General features: G+C 33.7%; 2 protein-coding genes across 4 annotated transcripts in view; one reads left to right on the plus strand and one right to left on the minus strand.

Annotated features, from left to right (window-relative positions):
- The window catches only part of LOC136032738 (uncharacterized), a 161,179-nt gene that overhangs the window by 113,351 nt on the left and 35,714 nt on the right, over positions 1 to 12,114 (minus strand). The gene's annotated exons all lie outside the window — the stretch shown is intronic.
- Positions 9,840 to 12,114, plus strand: part of LOC136032739 (calbindin-32-like) — a 179,945-nt gene continuing 177,670 nt past the window's right edge. The window contains exon 1 of one of the 2 annotated variants that reach the window (XM_065713072.1): positions 9,840 to 9,985. Coding sequence is in view for 1 of the 2 variants with exons in the window: in XM_065713071.1 (XP_065569143.1) it covers positions 10,961 to 10,997 (37 nt within the window). In the remaining variant the exon portion in view is untranslated. Of the gene's footprint in view, positions 9,986 to 10,897; positions 10,998 to 12,114 lie in introns of those variants that run through there. The other variant, XM_065713071.1, reaches the window with a different exon arrangement.

Here is a 12,114-nt window from a genome sequence, read left to right on the forward strand (position 1 = left end):
CAAGCTATGCAAGACACAGCCAAATATATTACTATTTCTCGGCTGAAGCATCAAACAGTTCGTGGTAACGAACTGTAGTAAGGAGCGACCCGGCTCACTAGTAACCAAAACTATAAAAAAATGGAATTTTGGTACCAATAGCTACATCAAAAGAATCGCATTTTAATGCTGATTTTAAATATATAAGTTTCATCAAGTTTAGTCTTACCCATCAAAAGTTCAGAGCCTGAGAAAATTTGCGTTATTTTAGAAAATAGGGGGAAACACCCCCTACAAGTCATAGAACCTTAACGAAAATCACACCATCAGATTCAGCGTATCCCTACTGTTTCTTATCAACGCCCCGCCCCGCTTTTCCTTCTCAACGCCCCGCTCTTTACGCTAAAGTTTTTTACTGATTTAAAATGTAGAGTAAAAAGAAAAAGTCAAACTTTAGCGTAAAGAGCGGGGCGTTGAGAAGGAAAAGCCCCTTTCATATACGTAGTAATTTCTGTTCGTTTTAAGTTTTAATGTCGCTCCTTACTTTCATTTAAAAAACTTTTTTTTATTTAATCTCGCCAAAGGAAGCTGTCTATCAAAACCTTTGACAAGACTTGATAATTGGTGCTATTTGAAGTTTTGACAATCGAAGGTTGTTCAATGGACTTCAATTTTGAAGCTCCATGTTTTCATGTTCACTTAATCACGGCCTTAATGAACATAAAAGATTAGCTGGTAAAAAAAACAACAACTGATGCAAAATAGAGGTAAACATGTCCATGTAGTGAGCTCCACCAAGGAATAAACAAAAGGGGTTGGCCAAAACTGTAATCAAATCATTCAAATAGACCATTCAATCAAATGAGGGGATGTCGACTTTGATCCCAGTACCTCAGCCGGTTGGACTCATTGGACCCTGTTGAATCGGATTTGAACGTGTTAATGGTCTTTTAAGGGTCGAAAGCTATCGAAGGATAAATAGACCTCTCTCTTGCACTCTTTTGCTTCCTGTCCCCCTCTTATTCCTCCAGAATGCCGGATAACAATTTAGGACTGATTATGTTCAAAATAGTTGAAAGGCCCAAATGACTTGCCTCCGAGGAAATGAAGAGCGAGGTATTGAGGAAGGGTCAACCCCTCTAATACAAGTAACAATAAATATGTTTAGGTCAGGCCAGCAAAAGCAGTGACTAGATCTATTATGTTTGGAAAGAAAATTGGACTAACTAAAGAGTAGCTTTATTTCATTCCAAATTGGACATTATTTCGAAATATAATTTTCACTTCCCACGAAATCCATTAACAGGCCAATACCAAAGGCTACATTTATGTTTTTTTCTGACCTGAAATATTTTGCAGGAAAAACCAATGATCAAACAGTTCGTGGTAACGAACTGTAGTAAGGAGCGACCCGGCTCAATAGTAAACGAAACTCTAAAAAACAGAGTTTCGACACTAAGAGATATATCAAAAGAATCGGATTTTCATGCTGATTTTAAATATATAAGTTTCATCAAATTTAGTCTTTGTCATCAAAAGTTACAAGCCTGGGAAAATTTGCCTTATTTTGGAAAATAGGGGGTAACACCCCCTAAACGTCATAGAATCTTAACGAAAATCACACCATCGCATTCGGCGTATCAGAGAACCCTATAGCAAAAATTTCAAGCTCCTATCTAAAAAAATGTGGAATTTCGTATTTTTTGCCAGAAGACAAATCACGGCTGCGTGTTTATTTGTTTTTTTGTTGTTTTTTTTCCCAGGGGTCATCGTATCGACCAAGTGGTCCTAGAGTGTCGCAAGAGGGCTCATTCTTACGGAAATGAAAAGTTCTAGTGCCCTTTTTAAGTGATCAAAAATTGGAGGGCACCTAGGCCCCCTCCCACGCTCATTTTTTTCCAGAAGTCAACGGATTAGAATTTTGAGATAGCCATTTTGTTCCGCATAGTCGAAAACAATAATAACTGTGTCTTTGGGAATGACTTACTCCCCCACAATCCCTGGGGGAGGGGCTGCAAGTTACAAACAAGTGTACAGACGTTTTCAGGGGGATTTTTTGGTTTGAGGGGTGGGGTTGATGGGAGGGGGCTATGTGGGACGATCTTTCCTTGGAGGAATATGTCATGGGGAAGAAAAATTCAATGAAAAGGGCGCAGGATTTTCTAGCATTACTATAAAAAAAACAATGAAAAAATAAACCTGAAAACGTTTTTTCAATTGAAAGTAAGGAATAGCATTGAAATTTAAAACGAACAGAGATTATTACGCATATGAGGGGTTCTAAAAATACTTTAGCATAAAGAGCGAGGTATTTAGGAGGAGATAAATTCCTCGCTCTTTATGCTAAATTATTTTTATTAATTTCAACTATTTATTCTACGGCCTTTTTGATTCAGGGGTCATTCTCAAAGAATTGGGACAAAAGAATATAAAAGTTTGTTACGTAAGTTAATTCTTAAGTTAACATTAAAACTTAAAAAACGAACAGAAATTACTCCGTATATGAAATGGGTTGTCCCCTCCGCAATCCCTCGCTCTTCACGCTAAAGTTTGACTCTTTGCCACAATTCTACTTTTTAAAACGATTAAAAGCTTTAGCGTAAAGAGCGAGGCGTTGAGGAGGGGACAACCCATTTCATATACGGAGTAATTTCTGTTCGTTTTAAGTTTTAATGTCGTTCCTTACTTTCAGTTAAAAAAACTAGTTTTTCTTATTTAATATTAGCCAAGAACTGGTAAGAAGGGGAAATGTTAATCAAACAATTCTTGTTAATCAAACAATTAATCAAACTTTATAATATGTAATTTTTTTCACATTTGGAAGGCGCATATTCTATAGCTTACCCCCTCCTTTGTGGGGTAACTTTAGCGTAAAGAGCGATGCGTTGAGAATAGGGCATCCCCTTTCATATACACAATAATTTTTATTCATTATAAGTTTTAACATCGCTCCTTACTTTCAGTTAAAAAATATATTTTTAATTTAATATCTGTAAAGAACTGACAGTTTGCATAATTTAGGGTCCTGAAAAAAAATATAAATATAATTTTATTTCTCTTTTTTACTTTAGTAAATAAATAACTATTGAGACTTTAAGGAATGAATATCAGTATATGTCAATTGAACTGACAATCCACTGTCATTTTTGTTCAGTAAAGTGCAAGCTATATTCTCACCTTCAGAAGGCATAGGAGTTTACAGCCATATTCGGTTAATTTTTGCTCGTTTCGAGTTTGACTCGGTTATCTATTGTAAATAACGACGAAGACCACACTGCCTTTCCATCACAAATACCAAAAAACAAGAAGAACAATAGGGAATTTTTTAAGACAGTGGGAAACAAATTAGAATGAATATTTCGGCCCTATGTCCAAGGGCCGTCCTCAGCATGGCTGCTTAATGCAGAATCAAAAGAAACAGAAGTAATATTAGAATTCAGAGCTTTGGGACATCATCTTTATGTTGTTGTAGGCATTTCTCGAAATTCTGGTGGGTTCTCCCTACATAGAATTTGCCACAGTCGCATGGTATTTGATAGACACATCCTTGGCGAGTAACTGGAGTCTTATCTTTACCAGAATTTAGAAGATTTATGATTTTCAAATTATTGGTAAATAAAACATACAGATTATTTTGTGTGCATACTTTTTTAAGATTTCTAGTGATTTTTGGGATATATGGGAGGTAAATTATGTTTGGGGCTTATCGGGATTCTCACATGGTAAATTTTCGTTGATTTTATGGGAGTGTCTTTTCACTCTACGGTTAATTGTATTATTAATAAGTAAAAGAGTATAGCCATTTCCAAAAAGTATGTCCCTGATAAAGTCTAGTTCAGCTGTGATGTAGAATTCAGAACAAGTCTTTAGGGCACGATCGACGAGAAATATTACGACACCTCTTTTAACTTGTGGGGGTGGTTTGATTCAAAATGTAAAAATCTATTGTTTTGTGTTGGTTTTCTGTAAATAGTAAAATTGAGTTCATCTAAGTTACGAATAATTAGAACATCTAGGAATGAGATTTTATTTGCAATTTCAATTTCTAAGGTAAGCTGTAAATTCCTATCATATGTATTAAGGTAATCTAAAAAAACCCCAAGTTCATTTTCCCCATAGTTCCAAAGTGAAACTACGTCATCCATGTAACGTCCCCAAAAGATATGTTTCAAAAAATATGAATTTAATGCCCAATTTTCAATATGCTCTACATAAATATTCGCCAGTAACCCGGAGAGAGGCGCACCCATGGGTAAGCCATTTATTTGTTGGTAGAAAGAATTACGGAATCGGAAATACATTGAATACTTGTTACAAAGTTTAACCAAGGTCATTAAAACATTGCAATCTAATCCTGTTGCTGAAACTTCTATTAAGTCATAATTTTCATTTATTTTATTTTCAAATGATTTCTCGGATTCTGCTGCATTAATATTTGTATACATAGACACAATATCAACGCTACTGATAATTTTATTTTCTGAAATATTTACGTTTTTGAGTTTTTCAACTAAATCAACCGAATTACATATATAAGATTTTTGAGAAAAAAGCAAAGGTTTGAAGGCTGTACATAACCATTTTCCAATGTTGGAGGCGGGGGCTTTCGTACAAGCTACAATTGGCCTTAAAGGAATTTTTTCCTTTAAGAAAAAAGCAATTACATAAGCCTTGCTTATGTAATTTTGGTAGTAATGTTTTTTAGTAATTTATGAAATTTTAATCCCATTAAACCTATAGATATTAACACAGAACGTGTCACAAATAGACCTATAAGATCAGCAGTGAAAAAAGCTAGGCTGGCATTAAAAACGTGTTTTTAAATCATTTTCTTTCATTTCAATGAATTACCTCGTTTCATAACAATTTATTTATCAGTCCTGGTTGAACTTCGTTGAGGTAAGGATGCTGGGACTGTTTTGAAAAACTGTTCATTTTAGTTTTATTGATTTTATCCTCTTGTAAGTTGTTTTTTCTTATTTGTATTGCTGAGGATGTCCCATGGACATAGGGCCGAAATATTCATTCGAATTTGTTTCCCACCGTCTTAAAAAATTCCCTATTGTTTTTCTTGTTTTTGGTGTTTATCTATTGTAATTTTTATTCGTTTTGAGTTTCATTTATTCATTGATCGTTATTTGTGGTAGTTTTACGCTTGGAAGTTATTTAACTTTATCTCTGCTCATTTTTGTCTTAGTGGAGATCTTTACATTTTTTTTGAAAAACTTGTTTTGTTTAAAAGGTTTTAAAATAATAAATCAAAGAATTGGCTGGTTATGCTGATTCCAAATATACATAACTAATTAGATTTTATGCTACTTATCTAAACTAAACTTTTGATAAGTAACAGATTCTAAAATCGGTCACAGACAAGGCAGTATTAAGAGGACTTCCCCCCCCCCAAAAAAAAATCAACTCATTAAAATATAAAAAAAAAATCATTATAATAATTTTTCATATATTTTTCATAGCCTACTCAACCCCGAACAAGAATTCTGGTTAAGGTCCTGGTTTTTGACGATTTTATGGGCTATTTGGCACTTTTTCACAGATATTTTTTTTTACAGTTATAACACTGAATAAAAAAAAATTTAAACACTGAGATTAAATCTTGAATTGGTGAGCTTCCTGAAAATTTTAATATTATATGTGAAATATTTAGTTTATTTTTACTATCTTTCTAGTCATCTTGATTATTATATTGCTATATTTGTTTTGATTTATTTTCATCGATGTTTTGAAAAGCAAATCACACTGTTCAAAATACATAGCTTTCAATAAAACGTCATTGACGCAATAGGCTTTTGAATTTTACGGTTAGAAGAGGGGGACGAAGATAGCAGCCAAGCTCCCCTTTGAAGTAATTTTAGTCTGTTTTTAGTTTGACTTGGATTTATGTTTGAGAATTTTTTTTTTACTTTATGTTTTATGAGATAACTTACTTATCTTAATATATAATAACTAAGATAAGACTAAGACAATTTACAATAAATTATCTTAATTATCTAAATTAAGTTGTAACTAAGATAATTTACTTATCTTGTTCGTTTTTGGTTTCATATATTCTTTAATAGTAACATCTCGTTGTTTTGAGTTTGAATTGTTATAACGCTTTACTTCTAGTGGTCTTTAGTTTAATATGGTTCTTTACTTTTCTTTGATTGTTTTAGTAATAGCTTGGAAAACGAAAGACCACAGATATTTCAGAAATTAGCATCAGTATGTATACCAAGCAATCAGTCTATCAGTCCATCAGTCATTAGATGTTTCAGCTTAAAGATTACTACTAATTATTTTTTGGTCAGGTGTTTTGAACAATAAAAATCCAACTGTTCCAAAATACCCAGTGTTTTCAAACAGTTCGTGGTAACGAAATGCAAGTAAGGAGCAACCCGGCTCAATAGCAACCGAAACTCTAAAAACGGAATTTTGATACCAACAGATAAGTCAAAAGAATCGAATTTTTATGCTAATTTTATATATTTAAGTTTAATCAAGTTTAGTCCTACCCATTAAAAGTTGCATGGAGGATCTTTCCATGGAGGAATTTTTCATAGGGTAAATTTCCCAGCATTATTTAAAAAACAATCGGAAACTAAATAAAACAAACAAGTTTTTTCAACTGAAAGCAAGGATTAACGTTAAAACTTAAAACGAACAAAAATCATTAGGTATATCAGGGGGTTAGTCCCCTCCACAATACCTCGGTCTTCACGGTCTAAAGTATTCTTAGTAATTTCTAAAGAGCTATTTATTCTAATTAAACGGCCTTTATGATTCAAGGGTCATTCTTAAGGAATTGGTGCAAAATTCGAACTTTAACGTAAAGAGCGAGTTACTGACGAGGGGGCAAACATCTTATATACGTAACAGAATTATACGAATATAGAAGTTCGTTACGTAAGTTGATTCATAAGTTACGTATATTTATTACTAATAAGAAAGTTCGTAAATACAATTAAAATTTTTAGTGCTCTTTTTAAGCAGCCAAAAATTTGGAAGGCAACTAGACCCCACTGCCCGTTTTTTTTCAAAATCTTCCGACCAAAATTTTGAGAAAGCCATTTAGCCAAAAAAAGTAAAATTAATATGCGAATTTCATTTGAATTATTCATTTGCGATAAGCCAAAATCAAAACCTGTATTAATTCAAAAATGCTTAGAAATAAAAATTCTAAACATTTTTTCAACTAAAAAAAGGAGCAACATTAAAACTTACTACGAACATAAATTATTCCATGTATGAAAGAGGCTGTCCCCTCCTCAACGCCCCACTCTTTACGCTATAGTTTGTTTATTGTTTTAAAAAGTAGAGTGGTAAGAAAGATTCAAACTTTAACGTAAAGAGCGAGGTGTTAAGGAGGGGACAGCCCCTTTCATATACGGAATAATTTCTCTCCGTTTTAAGTTTTAATGTCGCTCCTTACTTTCAGTTAAAAAACAACTTGTTTTTTTATTTAATCACCAATAAGCAAGGATTCGAGAAGAAAGGGTTAAGCAAGGGTTTGGAAAGTTTTTAAGAGTATTAGAGAAGGAGGTGAAGTTACACCAGTCTTACTTGTAAATTTTTATCAGGCTTTTCATTTATTATTATCTGTTTGCTGTTGATGTTATCCCTACACATAAAATCAACTGAATGTCTGTGTATCTCTGTGTTTGCGTCCGCGTGCATTACTACACTGTTCATTCTATGGCCAAGAAACTATAAAGTTGCTGAGTACACTCTTTCGAATTTTTTTTGAATAAAATGTCCTCCCCCTAGTCCTCTTAATACTTTTCGCCGTGACTGAGTTTGGAGACCTCTGAACACAAATATTTGATAGTTATTTCCGTTCACATGATTAAGAGTTTTGGATATTAATTATCCAACAACGCCCAACGGTTAATAATAAGTTAATAATACTTACCTAATTTTTCAAATTTTCAAATATAATCACACTTTCAAATTTAGCGAATACAATTGTTGTTATACATATCGAGAAATTTTCCACGGGGGCATTGTCAGAGACTTCCCGGGGATACGGATTTTCCGCAGGGAGAATTTTCAGGAGAAAATTTTTCGTTGTGGGATATTTCAGGGGATTCTCCTGCGGGGATTTTTTTTATGGAGGTGGATTTTTCTCGGGTGGTATTTTTCAGGGGGAGAATTATTTACGGGGGGGAATTTTTTGAATGCTTTAAATTAAAAAGTATGATCATTTTTAATACACGGGAGCTTGTTTTGTGCAGGGGTGGGGGGTTTCGGTGGAGGAATTTTTCCGGGGATTTCTCTGCAGAGGGGATTTCCTTGAGTTTTTATTCTTTTGAAATCGCCGCAACGTACGACAGTTGAGTTAGTGACAATTAAAAAACTTGGAATGGAATAAACAGAATTTTGTCTCAAGAATCGAATAGCATATAGATAAGCATTTGCTTTAAAACAATACCGCTTTTGGTTCAAACTTTTTCGAAGGTACCCAGGTGAGTATATGTTGTACTCATAAATGCTTTTGGTGTCACGATATAAAATTCTAGCGTATAGATTGGGAGGTAGAGGAAAGTCAGCTCTGCACGTATACGGAATCGTTTTTAACGCCACTCTTTATTTTCATCTGAAAAACCTGTTTTTCTTGTATTTAATCCATATGTTCTAAGGTAATTCTTTCCTATATTTACAAAAATAAATTGTTATTTATATAGAATACTATACCATAATAAGAAAATAATAAATAAAACCTTTTTATTCAAGCAATGACTATGTATTGATGTAAGTACGTTTTTCCTTTTATCAAAAACGGCTTCAAATAATTTTTTTTTTTTTTTTAAATGTTGTACCCTGAAACTTTAATTTTAGAAAAAATTTATATTAATAATATCAAATTTATCTGAATTTAAGTAAAAGTCTCATCAATTTTTCACAGGGGGGATCGCGCCGCTTTTGGTATCTATAACGTAAGCAAAATATTACAAGATGACGAATAAGCCCGTAAAGCCAAAGTACAAAGTGTGAAGATGTGCAACAACAAGCATCATAAACAATCACAAGTGAAAATGATGCACAGTGAAATCATCAATAAGAAGAGAAGCGATAGCAAAATCGCAAACGAAAATGGTGCGTTACGAAAGATGCAGTAAGAACAGAAGTAACAGCGAGAATCACAACGAATCGTAAAGGAAAATAATACACACCGCAATTGGGCTCGCACCAAAATTGCTACAACGAGCATCACAACGAATTGCAAACGAAAATGAGGCACAGCCAGATCTGTGGTTAGAAGACAAGCGGCAACAAGAATCGCAACGAATTCAAAGCGAAAATTCTGTACAACGAATCTTGCGGTAAGAGGACATGCAGCAATAAATATGGTCCTTCGAATAGGAATAATTCGTAAAATAGTCAAGATTAAAATAGAATATAGGAATAAGTTACTTTAGCGTCGCTCAAAGTTGAATCAAGGAAAACAAATTTTGAAATTCTTAATCACCTTCCAAAAGAATACAGATTATATAAAAGCTATGATTCTGGGAAGGATAAATTGGAAGGAACAATTGAATTTGCACCAGAATTGCTTAGTTGACCTGATTTTGCTGATGTGACACCCTATGACCTAAATCTAAAAATTAACCCAATAATTATGCCGATACATAATAAGGCTTTAATCCCATTAAATGAGAATTTAATAAAATAAGAACTTATACCGTTTGGGGCTGCATATACAAATATTTTCTTATGATACGGCCGTTCGATAAGATCAGGACAGAAAAAATAATAATGCATAGGAAACATAAACGTGATTGTGTTCACTATAACCTCCTGACGACCCTTGTCCCTCTGAGTGGACCTAAAGTTTATATCTTTTAGCGCGAGAGTTATTAATTGGAACGCCATCTACGTACAACAGTTGGAATCAGCGTATCTGGATCGCCATCTGCGATTTTTTCAGCCTATTACTGGTATTAGAAGAGTTGTTTATACATTAAGAAAATTGAGGAAAGTTCAAACTCGAAAAAGAGCAGGAGAGCAAGAGGTAAGAAATGAGCAATGAGGTTCAGCTTTAGAAAGTTCAAGGTGAAATACCCCTGTGAATCGAACCAAGATGATAGAAAATATTGTCATAGTAAATAATCGCTTCCACTTCTGGTGGTGAGGTTCATACGCAGAAGTACCAGGAAAGAAAACTTCTTGCAGCGAAGGGGGAAGGGAATCCATCGGCCCTGACTATTGTATATATATTTTTTCAAGCACGAATAATTTTCCTTTTTATTTATCTGACGATTCCAAAGGGGGAAAGAAACTGTTATAGACTATTAGAAAACTGTTCGAAACCTTTATACACAATTTCTATAATCCCCAACACGCACATGTATGGCAAAGCATGTGAGTTGGTATTTTTCGTAGATGTAATTGAGGAGTGAGGGACGACTGAGCTTGCTTAAACCTAAAAGACGCGAACTGTCTTTAAAAAAGTGCTTTTGCAGAAATTATATAGATCATACAATTTAGGGATGAACATGAATCTTCTTGTGCGTGTTTAGTGAGGGATCTTCAACATCTATATACATTTGTCTCTATAGACTGCTGATTTATTCAAAATTAATCATTCTCTGTATTTATTTTTACTTCTAAGACATATAGTTTCAAAATGCTTTTCCCCCTAAGAAGCTCAAAGTTCTTATTCCAAAATTTTTCAATCACTTATTACGAAAGTTTGTTTTTCCTTAAAAAGAATATTAAAATATCATGTATCGATTTTAATAAGAATTAAATACAGCTGACCCAACCTGAGACGGGCCCTAGCAACAATTGCAAATCAATCGTGGTTTCTTCTTACACATTGAAGATTCACTTTAGGAATTTGGTTAAAACTTCGTCGCAAAGCCTGCAGTCCGAAGCGAAAGTCTTGCGCAGATACATTCGAGAAAGCAGAAAAGGGAAAGCCTTGATCGGGATCTGGTTAGTTTCTAATTAGAAAGTAGACTAAGCATTCTCTGGAACTGAAAAGATGAACGTTTGCTCAGTATCTCATAGTGTTTCAACAGGTAATTTAAGAATGCTAGGAGACATAACTTGATGCTAAAAAATTGAAACAGATGGGAATATCTAAGAAAGAATAACACTGGAATATATGATCAAGACGTAACCAGTTTCGAATAAAAAAAAGTATCCCAAGTCCTATCTTGAACTGCAAATATAAATATTTGCAAAGTGTCCAAATGTTTCATTTTCTTTCTTTTAAACATTGTGTCAGTTTCTTCATAAGAAAGCAGTCCGTAACTGAGGCTATTAAAGAATTTTTGGTTTTCGCACTTCAAAATCTCAACAATTTTGAAGCTATTAAAAGAAAATCAGAAAAAATGGGAATGAACTAACTATGTCCTATATCCTTAAAAACAGGAAAATAACCTTACCCTTTAAGTTTTTTCTCTTACAGTTCTGTCAGTACAACTCTGCAGTACTACCGTGTTATTTTACAAATTACCGAAAATAAAAATCCAAGTCGTCGATATTCTAGGGTTGAAATTGCATGAAATTTGTAGAGATAATGAACTTGGCTATTATTGAAATGAAATTCTCTTCTCTAGGCCATGAGGGCCCATCATCCCATATTTATATATTTTTATCATGTACCTATGTATGCCGCTCTGAGCTTTACATACGCTTCGTTAGGTTAGGATGTAATATAAAAGGTGTTACAATGTGTAACAAAAACTATAGAGGGGCTAAAAGAGAGGGTAAAATAATGTGAGTCTAGCTTCTAATTATGACTTAAAACCAACTAATTGTGTTATAACCCTTCTCTTAAGCTTCAAGCGGTAAAATAATTTTTTGTCAAAATACACGATCTCTGACCATTTCTTGAGCTGAGAAAAGGTGATACAACAGATTTTATGCACAGAAAAACAGTGAGTCTTATTTACAAACATTTGTGGATAAAAGGCTTTTCCTTCTTCTTATTGCTCTAAAATTTCATGCAAAAGAACCAACTGGGCTTTGTTTTCTTTTTACTGACTCAAAAATTGACAAAAATTAGCGGTTGACTGCAAAACAGGTACAAACAGTGCCGTTATTTAGCTTTCATTTTGCATACGGCTAAGAAATCAAGATAATCTATAATAAAAATACATCAAAAAATGTTTTTGTTTGCCCCGGGGATGA

This window comes from Artemia franciscana, chromosome 11 (assembly GCF_032884065.1).
Source record: "Artemia franciscana chromosome 11, ASM3288406v1, whole genome shotgun sequence".
NCBI lineage: Eukaryota > Metazoa > Arthropoda > Branchiopoda > Anostraca > Artemiidae > Artemia > Artemia franciscana.